Source organism: Gymnoscopelus microlampas (genome assembly GCF_963454915.1).
Source record: "Gymnoscopelus microlampas genome assembly, chromosome: 9".
NCBI classification, from domain to species: Eukaryota; Metazoa; Chordata; class Actinopteri; order Myctophiformes; family Myctophidae; genus Gymnoscopelus; species Gymnoscopelus microlampas.
In genome coordinates, this window is record NC_139946.1 from 611,163 (window position 1) to 624,886 (window position 13,724).

A 13,724-nucleotide genomic window follows, 5' to 3' on the forward strand; every position below is an offset into this window, starting at 1 on the left:
GAGAGAGGCAGACAGACAGACAGACAGACAGACAGGCTACCAGGAGTATGTTTGTAACAAAGTAAGAATTCCAAATAATGATCACCTCAATGCATTGTTGGGGACAGGGATCAAACCAGCGACCTATGGATTCACAGTCTGCCTCTCTTCTTATTGAGCTAGAAATATGGCCTCCCTGATGGTGTCTGTTGATATCTATAGGTTTTTCAGTCCGTTATGAACCAAGCCTCTGTTTTGCTAACTACTCTAGATTACTGGTTGACAAATATTTAGCAATAAAGTTTTGTTTTGTGTTCTTGGAATGGAAACTAGTGAAAATAGTTGATCTACAAGCTGACAATGTGTTGCTATCTGAAAAGTTGTGAGATTGGCTATTTTCACAAGAAAGTATGTTGTACATAAAAAAACAACTAGTCTCAAAAAAGTATTTCATGTTATTGTTTAAAAGTTGCACATGTCTGAATTAACAGGGTCATGTTTTGTACAATGCAATTTAAATGTAAACTGTAATCAGTGGGATTTGAACCAGGGACCTGGAGCCTGAATCCACAGGATCAGACAGTGAGAAAGGAGAATCTAACAAAACAAAACAAAAGGGCGAATGAAGTACGTCATGCATTGAAAATAACTACTTTCAAGTATGCATTTCTCGTTATCTTTAACAATTGCACATGCAATCATTGATACAGTCATGTTGTGTGCAATGCAATTATAATGAAGTCTACATGAGGTGGGATTCGAACTGGCAACCCTGTGGTTTCAAGGCAGATGATTAAGCGATCAAGCTATTGAACCAACACACCTGAACCTGTGAAAAAGGGCCTGACACATTTATTTGACACAGTTTCATGCAAATGGCTCAGAAATCCTTGTTTTTTTAATGTTTTTCAAACTGCTCAATATATTTCGGAATGGAAACTAGTGAAAATAGTCGACCTACAAGCTCACAACGCGTTGCTATCTGAAAAGTTGTGAGATTGTAGATCGGCTATTTTCACAAGAAAGTATGTCATACATAAAAACAACTACTCTCAAAAAAGCATTTCATGTTATTGTTTAAAAATTGCACACGTCTGAATTAACAGGGTCATGTTTTGTACAATGCAATCTAAATGTAAACTGTAATCAATGGGATTTGAACCATGGACCTTCGGCACATGAGGCTCACACTCTACTGGTGGAGCTATTGAATCCACAGCAATAGACAGCGAGAAAGGAGAATCCAACAAAACAAAACAAAAGGGCGAATGAAGTACGTCATACATTGAAAATAACTACTTTCAAGTATGCATTTCTTGTCATCTTTAACAATTGCACATGTATTCATTGATACAGTCATGTTGTGTGCAATGCAATTATAATGAAGTCTACATGAGGTGGGATTCGAACCGGCAACCCTGTGGTTTCAAGGCAGATGATTAAGCGATCAAGCTATTGAACCAACACACCTGAACCTGTGAAAAAGGGCCACAAACATTTATTTGACACAGTTTCACGCAAATTGCTCAGCAATCCTTGGTTTAAATGTTTTTCAAACTGCTCAAAATTGCAGACAATCTAATGGCGGAGCTTACTGGTTAACAATTGCACATGCATTCATTGATACAGTCATGTTGTGTGCAATGCAATTATAATGAAGTCTACATGAGGTGGGATTCGAACCGGCAACCCTGTGGTTTCAAGGCAGATGATTAAGCGATCAAGCTATTGGAGCAACACACCTGAACTAGTGAAAAGGGAGTTCACACACATGACACACTTTCACGCAAATTGCTCAGAAATCCTGGATTTAAATGTTTTTCAAACTGCTCAAAATTGCAGACAATCTAAGGGCAGAGCTTACTGGTCAAAGTGATACATGTGTTCCTCATGAGTCAAGGCACATGTGTAAGCAGGTTCAACGACTGTCGGCCAAACGAGGCATGACTTTTGCCTCTTTAAAGTTTGCATTTTCAAAAAATTGCTATAGCGCCCCCCTTTGACCAATTGGAGTAAGATTGGTTTCAGTGATACTTGGAATGACCCTCTACAATATTGCAAAGTGTCAAACAACTGCAATTTTCTTTGTCATAAAACTGCAATTTTCATTGGCTTATAAAAGCTTAACGTTTTCACTTATGGAAAATCCGCTTGCTCACGTTTGTCGGCATTGGACCAAAGTTCATGTGTAGACAGTTTCGTGCAGATTGCTCAAAGATCCCAGAAAGCTATGGACTTTTACTGCTTTTTACTGCTTTTCATAGAATTCGAAATGGTGGGAGATCTAAAGGTCAGAGGTCAAAAGTCAGACTGTGAAAGTTGTTCGGCATGAGGAGACGCATGTGTGTATCGAAGTTTCATGGCTGTAGGTCAAACAGGGCATGAGTTGTACCTGTTCAAAGTTGGAATATTTCAATTGAGTGCTACAGCGCCACCCTTTGGCCGATGATTGTGAGTTTCGGGTCTTCGCCGTTTGGCATAGCCCTCTACCATATTGCCGAGTTTCGTAAAAAGTGACGACGCGGTTAGGCCAGAACTGCCAAAACCGGCGGAAGAGGAAAGCCAAGAGATGTAATAAGGCTTCGAAGCCTGATAGGCTCTCGAAACCTTAATAACAACAAACTTTCTTAATCAAACTAATTAACTAATAACCTCACAGGAATGATTAAAGGTAGGGTAAGTGATATGTTTTAATTAAAACAAAACGTTTTGTATTAAAATGTTAAAGCACTATATTCTGATTGTAATCATTGCTATAGAGTGTCTGTTCGGTAACGGGGGTTTTCCTGTCTCTCCAGCTCTTTAATAAACAGAAAATACATTTTCAGGTAGGTGACAACATTTCAGCCAATCAGGAGAGAGTACCCATTTATCAGCTTCATTTTAATAGTGTTCCAGTTCCGATTTTGTCTGCTCGTTTCTTGTCATCACAAGTTCACTTGTTTAATCTGTATCCTGACTGAGTTCTCTATCCTGATTGGATAAAATTGGTATCATGACCTGAAAATGCATGTTCTGTTTAATAAAGAGCTGGAGAGGCATAGTGACTCCTGTTACTGAACAAACACTCTATAGCAATGAGTACTATCAGCATATAGAGCTATTTAACACTTAGTTTGACCAAAGATCATTTACCCTACCTTTACGTTGGTTATTGGTTCCAATTTCCAAATATATCGATATATTATGGGTTAATTGACCTGACCTAGTTCTAGTCCGAGGCTTGGCGGGCTCAACCCACAGAATCCATTAGTGTATATACATGTAGTTACCTGAGCAGATGGCGTTCTCCTTCGGACTGCTCCTCAAACGGAGCGGCATTGTGACAGACCAGCAGCGACACGTCAAAGTCATCGTGGTGACGCAGTCCTTCCAGGTCCTTGTAGGAGCCAGAGCTACCGAAGATAAGACAAAACCATTCAGAAACATTAATGCACCTTCCAGGCAAAGATGGTTAATTTATGAAGACACACCATCCCGATTGGAGCCACTTAGTACGCAACATAGTACACAAATCCTACACATGGTCTCCTAAGTGGGCGCCGGCATTTGGCGGCAAATCTAGCGAACATCCTATGTTGTTCTGGTGTATGTTCTGGTGCTAGAACCCGCGAGAGTGTGTTGCTGGGACAGAGAAAGGTCAATAATAAAGTTGATTTTCTCCTGAATTGTCTCTTTGAAAAAAGCCATTTTAGTATAAACATCTTGAGAGGATTGTGTGGCTTGTGACGACGAGGTCCAATATTTAGTTCAGTGACCATGGAGCTAAAGCATGGTTCAGAAGCTGTGTTCACGTTCGCTCTTCCATTGGAATGAATAGACTCCAACCTACTTCCGCAAAGTACAGTAAAGTACATTTACTCAAGTGCTGTACTTAAGTACAATTTGGAGGTACTTTTACTGGAGTATTTCCAATTTTCACTATTTTTACTTCTACTCCACTACATCTCAGAGGCAAATATTGTACTTTTACTCCACTACAATTATTTGAAAACTTTAGTTACTAGTTACTTTGCAGATTATTACATACATTATAAAACATACATTACACATTTTAGCCCTATTTTATACATAGGCTATTTGAAAATAGCAGATCTACAAGCTCACAACGTGTCACATCGCGACACGTTGTGAGCTTGTAGATCTGCTATTTTCAAACAGTTTTAGTACTTTTACTTTTGGTACCGTAAGTACATTTTGATACCAATACTTTTGTACTTTTACTCAAGTACATTTTTTTAATTCCGGACTTTTACTTGTAACAGAGTACATCTACATTGCAGTATTGATACTTTTACTTAAGGAAAACTTTTTCCACCACTTGACCTAGTGTGTGTGTGTGTGTGATCTCTACCTGTTCCATAAGGCCACCAGGGCGTATTCATGGAGGTCGGCGCTCTGCGCTCCCTTCTTGGCGTCGGTGGGGACGGCTGCCTTGGACATGCGGATGGGCTTCATGTTGTACGTGCCGGCGTGGTCAGTGATGTAGTTGTACAGCTGGTGGGCCGTTATCATACCGGTGGACACCGAGAAACTCCCTGCCATGATCAACGAGGAAGAGATGATCACAACGCTCATTCACCAGTGGTGTAAAGCCACTTAGACTGGGAAAGAATCTGTGTAATCTTTTGATTTCTTTGGCTATTCAAAAATAGCAGATATACAAGCTCATAGCGCTGCACTGAGTGCCGCGCTACGAGCTTGTAGATTTGCTATTTTTGAAAAATCGTGAAAATGTGTGCAAATCTTTGAATGTATGTATTTTTTTAAGCCAACATTTTTAACTACATTTTTAACAACTTCTGGGGGTCCCTGGAACAAAACAATTTGAGATGGGGGGGGGGGGTCCATGGCCAAATACATATATTTTTTTGAGAACCACTGATATTATAGCAACACACGTTTTTTCAAAACAATGTTAGGATTTAGAAGACATTAGTAGAATCCGCCCAGAAGCAAAGATTTGAGTTACAAATTTAAAACATATTTATATATTTAAAGACCCACAATTTTTCCTAAAAATAGCAGATCTACAAGATACTTGTATATCTGCTATTTTTGAATAGCCAAAGACATCTAAAAATGACACACAGATGCGTTCCCGGTCTAAATGGGTTAAGTAAAATGTTGCGGTATTTACAATGTTCAATACTTTTACTTCTACTCCACTACATCTCAGAGGCAAATATTGTACTTTTTACTCCACTTAAGTTATAGGAAATCAAATCTACATTACAGTATCGATACTTTTACTTAAATAAAACATGTGAGTACTTCTTCCATCACTGTCCTCAACCTTTTTCACTTCAAGGACCCCTAGTTTGATATGCATTATGCCACAGACCCCCATTTGACACAACTGTTGTATCTCAGGTACCCCCAATCTACAGTGCAGCTCCCCCATACCTTGCATTGAGAACCAGTCATAGAACAGCGGTTCTCATACAAGATGTATTGCATCTTTGCAACACATCTGCGTTGTTCCAAACATTTTAGTTTGGAAAATATTCCACATTTTTCCATTGTGTTTCCAAGATTGTTAGATCTAAAAGCTCACAACACATCACATTTCGTTGTGTTGTCAGCATGTAGATCAGCTATTTTCAAATAGCCGATCTATAAGGGGTCAGAAAATGTTCATTCTATATTAGCATTTTTTTCTGGGGACCCCCTGGAAACCCCTTAAGGACCCCACTTTGAGAACAGCTGTCATATTAGATATCACTGGAACCACTGGACAAACAAAACACTTTAACAAAAGCATGTGCGGGCAAACAATACAGATTCATCTTTATAAACGTCTGGTTACGAGAAGAATGACTTCATTATCTTTCAAATTAAGTGCTAAGTAAAATAGCAGATCTTCAAGTTCACAAAGCGCCAAAATAGGACGCATGGTGAGCTTGTAGATCTGCTTTTTTGCAACTTTTGTTGTGCAATTAAGTAGGGCATTCATTTACAAAACAAAACATTTAACCATTAAAACCGGAAAAGTATCTGTCATTTTTGATTATTTGGCTGTACAAAAATAGCAGATCTACAAGCTCATAGCGTGTCACTTTGTGCTACACTTGTGCTAGATCTGCGTTTAAAAAACAAATTATGACACTTTGTGCAAATCTTTGAATATATATATATATATATATATATATATATATTTTTTTTTTTAAAGCGAACATTTTTAACTCAAATCTTTGCTTCTCCTGGAACAAAATATTTTGAGATGAGGGTCCGTAGCGCGGCACCAAGTGCCACGCTATGAGCTTGTAGATCTGCTATTTTGGAATAGCCCAAAGAAAAAAAGAATATGACAGAGGTGCGTTCCCGGTCTGAATGAGTTGTATTGTCTAACAGCAACGCAAACCAACTGGCCTTGGTAGACGTGGTTGCGTCCGAACTTGGGGATGTCGGGGTGGTGGGCGATGAAGTCCTCCAGGAAGCTGGTGAGCTGGTAGCCCTGCCTGAGCGTCATGTGACAGCCCACCAGGTACTGGTGCACCACGCGCAGGTGGAAGTCGTAGCTGAACGAGTGCACGTGCATCAGGTCCCGCACCTTGTCGCATTCTTCCGTGAAGAGCATGGACAGCTATTGGGGAACAGAGAACGGACTGTAACACGTATGGACTAAAACGGTGGGTCGGGCGGACCAATTGTTTTATGGGTCAAAAGTACATATCTTTTTTCAATTTACTACCTAAAAAAACACATATATATACATGCATACATGCATGCATGCATGCATGCATGCATGCATGCATGCATGCATGCATACATGCATACATAGGCATTCGTTGGGAAATTGGAAAGGTATGTTCGTTTTTAGGCGCGGGGCTTCGGCGCGAGGCGGGCTTTGATGCGAGGTGAACCTGGCTTTTGTTGTTCCCCCCAACATAGCAACCAGGAAGCTACGCTAGGGGAACGCTGAGGAGCGCTGAAAATAAAATGGATAATATGAGAGAAATATTCTACGACAGGTTGGATAATGAAGCGGTTAGCCAAGAGGCGCGCCGACTCAGCAGACCTTGAGGCCGAGGAGGCGCGCCCGAGCGCCTCCAGGCGCGAGTGTCCGTCCCGACCGGCCGATGGTCTGCTAGTCGAATCAGCGCCGTCCGAGTTGTAAACCGATAGGGGGAGAATAGATCTTTTCATGGGTTACTATCCACGACACTCTCTAATTAGCCGTGCACATAGTGTGTGTGTGTGTGTGTGTGTGTGTGTGTGTGTGTGTGTGTGTGTGTGTGTGTGTGTGTGTGTGTGTGTGTGTGTGTGTGCACGCGTGTGTGTGTGTGTGTGGGGGGGCTCTACGTAACAGGTGTGTTGATTACATAGACAGATTAACGTCACCACTCGCAATCAAAGTGAATCGATAACAAAGGGGGAAGCGAGGGGGGGGGGGGGGTGAGCACTCCTTTTTCAATTTCACAGGTTTTCCAATTTCCCTGTAACATATATATATATATATATATATATATATATGATAAATAAATAAAAATGTTTAAGAAGTAGTGAAAATAGCATCTACAAGCTCATAACGTGGCGTGAAGTGAGACGTTGTGAGCTTGTAGATCTGCTATTTTCACTAGTTTGGGTCCCGGACAAACATCTAATTTCTTTTTTTGGGTCTGGATCTAAAAGGTGCCACTGGACGAAGGAACGGTGACGTCAGCCATTGCTTTCTACAGACCCGCTTTGAGGCCACTTGTTCTGCAAATCACCATCTTGGAACTTCCAGTCCCAAAAAGCAACCGGAAAACGAATGCTATTGGCCGGAAGGGCAGCGAGGGTCTTCACTCAGTAGAACCAGTAGAATCCCTAGAACCATACACTGCTTTATCATGCATTTTAAAATGAATGGAACCATCCTCACGGCCGTCTGACATTAAATAACTTCACATGCCCCAGTAGGGCATAATATATAATATATATATAATATATATATATAAATATATTCATTTATTTAAAACAAGTAAACTTCCTGTTGATTTTACAATCTGGATTAGGAATACGATCCTGACTAGATCCATGGATCTTCAAATTTTAAGAATCAACAGGAAGTTGAAAATAATACTAATAATACAAAATATAATTATAATAATACAAATAAATATAAATACAAAAATAAATAAACAAATACTAGATTTTGTGATGTCATATTGTCAGAATTGTTCGTTTATCAATTAATGTCTGAACTACAAGAAGATAGATGAATGTTTCAACAGTGGCACAACTGAGGAAACAAAAGATGAACATTTTGGTTGTGGAAATGAATAAGAGATGAAGTGTATGGGATGGTTGCCTTCAACAACCAGGAAACCAGTGGTCTTATAAAGAAAGCAAATATTTCAAATGAGAAACCTCCATTCTGACACCACTAACATCCTGAAAACACTTTGTATTGCATCATGTTCTGACAACAAAGCTTGCATGATGCAAATAGAAGAAATTGCATGCAGTGGAAATAAGATTTTGTGTTTTTGAAAGCTGCACCTGATCAAAAAAGAATACAAATTGAACAAAGGGGAAAAACATTACCAATTGAGAGGAGAAGAAACCAAATTATTATGAACAGATGTAATCACTAGAGCCTGAAGCAGAGGCAGACTGAACGATTTCATTGGAGGAAAGATCAGCCATGATAAAACAGTATAATTTACACTATATTTAGTATGTACAGTAGGCTCACAAAACGTCAGTTCAACATGACAAAACATTAAGCAGTGTCCTGCTGTTTGACTAGGGACTTAATCTGAATAGCAAAGTCTTAAGCACACACAAAAACAAACCAGACATCAGAGATGATGCTAAACTGTTCAAGAAATACTAATCTCCGCCACAAAATCCTGAGTGATGGCTCAGGCTTTATAAGCACACTGAAAGGATGGAGTTCTCCAGAGAGAAGACCCCTAAACAATTTATACTCCACAGGCAACATGTCCCGTGGCTGTTAGCGAGGGACACCGTCATTTCTAAAACGTTGTGGAGCAACCTGCAAACGTGTTACCAGAAAGGCCAGTCACACTATTAGTGCTGACTTGAAGCTAAACACCATGAAAATTACACAATGTGTGCTGTTCCTAATTTATGTTGAAGCCTAATTTATGCTTTGTCGCTTGACATTGCCGTGTGTGGAAAATAGTCAACCTACAAGATCACAACGTGATCTCAACTCTGACATGAGAAAGGTTGCATGTTACTCTCATAGAAATGATGTCACACATTCAAACAGACTTCAGGGTAATTAAAGAACCACAATCAAATTCCTAGTAATGTACATTTGATTGTAAATTAAATATTGTATTGGTTATTTTCTCATTGATTGTTGATTGTTAAGCTAAAGGCTTGATTTATACTTCGTCGTGCATGGTGTTGTGAGTCAAAAATCACATATCCAGCGGCTGTTTTCGGCATGTGACACCGTCATGTGGCCGAGTATAAATCAGGTCCGAGTATTAAAGGAAAGAACAAACTCAATCAATGACTGACAAGCTCCCGGCAGCACAATCAATACTATAGGGTAGAGGAGCAAATCAGCTCAGAATAGCAAGACGTGTCTTCTATAGGGCATAGCAGTGGCGGCCATTTTGTGGTGTCACAGATAGAAAGCCCATAAAGTATTCCCATAGATATTTCCAAAAATATTTATTGATTGATTGATCAAATACTTTAACAGTTTGCAAAATAGTACAGTGGTACAATTACACAATGATGCTAAAAGGATAATACACCAAGTCCTAAGTGCTTGTTTCCATTGTGGTCCTAGCTATATACTTTACATTACAGTCATGTAGCAGCATGATTTTAAGCCTGGAACTAAGCCATCCTAAAGTGCCAGATGGGGGCGGTATTGACTTCACAATACAGCCTCCATCTGGACTCGCTCACACAGTAGCGCTGCTCGCAGCGCTGCGTGTTCGAACCAATCAGCGGCTGCTAGGGGCGGGATCATCCAATCACCTGGCAAGTAGCTTGGAAAAAAAAGGGACCGCCCCTTCATCGATTGTGCTACCGAGGTCCCAGATTAAAGCCATCCAGGCTCCTGGTGAATCATGACCATTTGATTCTGTGTAACCAAACTATTTGAATATGTAATTATATTATATAGCCGTATATAGCGGATTTCAAATATGTGTTGACAGAGAATCAAATGTCGTATGGTCATGATTCACCAGGAGCCTGGATGGCTTGGTTCCAGGCTTACACTAATTTACATAAATATTTCCGGAAATCTCTATTGGAAAAATGAATGGGCTTTCTATCCGTGGAACCACAAAATGGCCGCCACTGCTATGCCCTATTCCTGCTCTTAAGCTCACGTGTCAGGGCTATTTTCGGTGAAGAGATTTGGTTGTTGAAGGTAAAAAAGGAGCAGATCTAGTATAGAGCCGTGAGGGAAACCGGTCAACTATGTGTTTAAAGGAGTAGTTCACCCAAAACATTACTTATTTTCTATCAATTACACACCCAGTGGTGGAAAGTAACTAAGTACATTTACTTAAGTACTGTACTTAAGTAACATTTTTAGGTATTTGTACTTTACTTGAGTATTTCCAATTTCCAATACTTTTACTTCTACTCCACTACATCTCAGAGGCAAATATTGTACATTTACTCCACTACATTTTTTTGAAAACTTTAGTTACTAGTTACTTTTCAGATATACATTATGATATATTTTATCTATTCTATCTATTTTATACCTAGGCTATTTGAAAATAGCCGATCTACAAGCTCACAATGCGTCGCATTGTGAGCTTGTAGATCTGCTATTTTTAAATATTTAGTACTTTTACTTTTGGTACTTTAAGTACATTTTCATGCCAATACTTTTGTACTTTTACTCAAGTAGATTTTGAATTCTGGACTTGATCAGAGTATTTTTATATTGCAGTATTGGTACTTTTACTTAAGTAGAGAATTTAAGTACTTTTTCCACCACTGTACAAACCCCATGAAGCCTTGAGATTGTTTTTTGTTTTTGTCGCATTCCTAAGCCAGTAAGTTGATGACCGGTCATCTGCTCATACAAGACTCAGTAGGAGACTCTGCGACTCAGCAGGTCATCAAATTGTTGGCTTAGGAATTTGACTAAAACAAAACAAATCAAGGCTTCATGGGGTGTGTGTAATTGACAGAAAATGTGTGTTTTTTTGGGGTGAACTACTCCTTTAAGAGGTTGAAGACAGAGGACAGCTGATCCTCAGTCCTCCTTCAGTCGCTGGAGATTCGGACATAAAAGAATGTCAAGCTGTAGGTGTCAGTAACCATAGCTGCCAAAGGCTGCTCTGAGAACCCCATTAAACAGAGGGAGAAAGGTCCCCAATCCCAGTCAGAAAGCAAGACAGTAGAGCCCCGCCCATCATACAGCTTTGGATGACCTATGTCTGTGGTTGTCAAACTTTTTTTAATTTCAAGGAGCACCATAACTCAGAGTTACAGACCTGTAAGGGTCCATTTGGATCCCCTTCAAGTAACCCTGAGGGTCCCCGGACCCCACTTTGAGAACCACTGACCGATGTCATCGGTAGCGATGTTTTGAAGCGATATTTCAAAACAAAAACAAAATTGAAAAATCCTGAAATCAATTCGAAAAACGTACAATTTAATTAGTAAAATGTACTTATGAATGAATTAAAACATACAGTTTTTAATGAATTAAAAAAGCATAATATATTAAATGTCAACATATGAAAAGAACATTTAACTTTATACAAAAAACAAGCTAAATATGAATAAAATATAAGCATTCGTGGTTAATATAACCACAAATACAATCAAAAACAGCCGATCTACAAGCTCATAACCTGGTGAGCTTTGAAAATGTTCGCTTTTAATGAAATGCCTAAAAATAGGGACGTCAGCTTGAAAGTGTTGGAAAAAAACAAAAAAAACGGTGGCAATTTTTCAGCCAGAGCGACAAATGGCCGGGACTCTACAAGAGAGAGAAGCTGAAGGAGCAGGGATTGAGAAAAAAGAGACGATTGAAGCAACGCTGGCGGCAGAAAGTTGAGGAAGGGGAAGAGGTGGAGCCAATTGAAGTGAGCCCCTCCCCTTCCTGTAGGATAGAGGGGACATACCGCAGAGTCAGACACCACGGTGCCTTCTGGGAATGGCTTGCACCGGGGTTTGGTGAACAGTGGCCCCTAGTGGAGAGATGAGGACATGGTGATGGGACTGGGCAGACAGCCGAGTCTGCTCTGGACCCAAGTTGATCATTTAAAATGTTTCAATTTGATTTGTTAATGTGAGTGCATCAAGTCATCTTTGTTTTACTTAATTTTATACCATGCATTCTTTCATCATACTTTACCATCCATAAAAAAAGAAGAGGAGGAGGAAGAGCGTTTAGCTCGAAGCATCACAACAACTTTTGCTGCAATAAAAGCATCTGCATGGATTCAAAAATGAAATCCCACTGAAAACGTTGTCAGGCCATGTCCCAATCTGGGATTTGTGAAATGGCGTGAAAGGAGTCCTCCCAACAACAGTGGTGTAAAGTAACTAAGTACATTTACTCAAGTACTGTACTTAAGTACAATTTTGAGGTACTTTTACTTTACTGGAGTATTTCCAATTGTCTATACTTTTACTTCTACTCCACTACATCTCGGAGGCAAATATTATACTTTTACTCCACTACAATTATTTGAAAACTTTAGTTACTAGTTACTTTTGCTTTTGACATTATAAAACATACATTACCCACTTTAGCCATATTTTATAACTAGGCTATTTGAAAATAGCCGATCTACAAGCTCACAACGCGTCGCATTGTGAGCACATTTTGATACCAATACTGTTGTACTTTTACTCAAGCACATTTTTAATTCTGGACTTTTACTTGTAACAGAGTACTTCTGCATTGCAGAATTGATGCTTTTTCTTAAGTAAAACATTTGAGTACTTTTTCCACCACTGCCCCAACAATAGCACTCTGTTTCCTACAGAGTTACAATATGCATGTAGAATTATGATGGTTTTAGTAATATTGTTCTAAACCTACGTATGTTCCTGCTGTTCTACATGCAGCCAACCAGGTGAAGGAATGACAGACTTTCACAAGCTTTTCTTTTATGAAATATCTGAGACCATTAGGGTTGTATGGAAGATGCTTCTGAACATGCATCCTATTGTCTGACCAATTCAAACACTCTTTATCTATTGAATTGCCCGTTTGACCAAGTAATGACCGCAATAGCCGATCACAATGTGTCGCAGCGAGACACATTGCGAGCTTGTACGTAGATCAGCTATTTTTGGTGCTCAACAAGCTTCCATTTAAGGCACCCGGTGCCGCGCTATGAGCTTGGATATCTGCTATTTTTTAATAGCCAAAGAAATCTAAAAGGACACAGATGCATTCCCGGTCTTAAAGGGTTAAATGGGGGAAAGTGCCTGTGGCAGAAATGTTCGGTCCCAGACTATAGGATGTGGAAGTCGCCGTTTGCGTTGGTCCCGAGTCTGCACACAGTTGAGCATGTGGGGCTATGGTTGTGTTAAAGCCTGTATACAGTGTATAGACTAGTGCTGTGTTAAGGGTTATTGCGAACGCAGCGGAAGGAGGCGAGCCGAAGGCGCGCCTCCGCGCAAGTGGAGCCTACTATGAAACCGTGCTCGGGTTGTGTCTCTGTGTGTGCGTGTCTGTGTGCAGTATGTCTGCACTGCCTGTGTGCAGCCAAGTAAATGTCCAGTATAGACGTACCATACATCAAATGAAAGGTCTTTGAAAACTGAACACACCTGTCAAG

At 39.9% G+C, this 13,724-nt stretch overlaps 1 protein-coding gene across 7 annotated transcripts in view; it reads right to left on the reverse strand.

The window, feature by feature from the left end:
• The window catches only part of szt2 (SZT2 subunit of KICSTOR complex), a 197,013-nt gene that overhangs the window by 16,681 nt on the left and 166,608 nt on the right, over positions 1–13,724 (reverse strand). For 6 of the 7 annotated variants that reach the window (XM_084065742.1, XM_084065743.1, XM_084065745.1 and 3 more), the window contains 4 exons: positions 12,054–12,119; positions 6,352–6,565; positions 4,334–4,517; positions 3,252–3,374 (listed from right to left, as the gene is read on the reverse strand). In XM_084065742.1, the coding sequence (XP_083921868.1) occupies positions 3,252–3,374; positions 4,334–4,517; positions 6,352–6,565; positions 12,054–12,119 (587 nt within the window). The remainder of the gene's footprint in view (positions 1–3,251; positions 3,375–4,333; positions 4,518–6,351; positions 6,566–12,053; positions 12,120–13,724) is intronic. The other variant, XM_084065746.1, reaches the window with a different exon arrangement.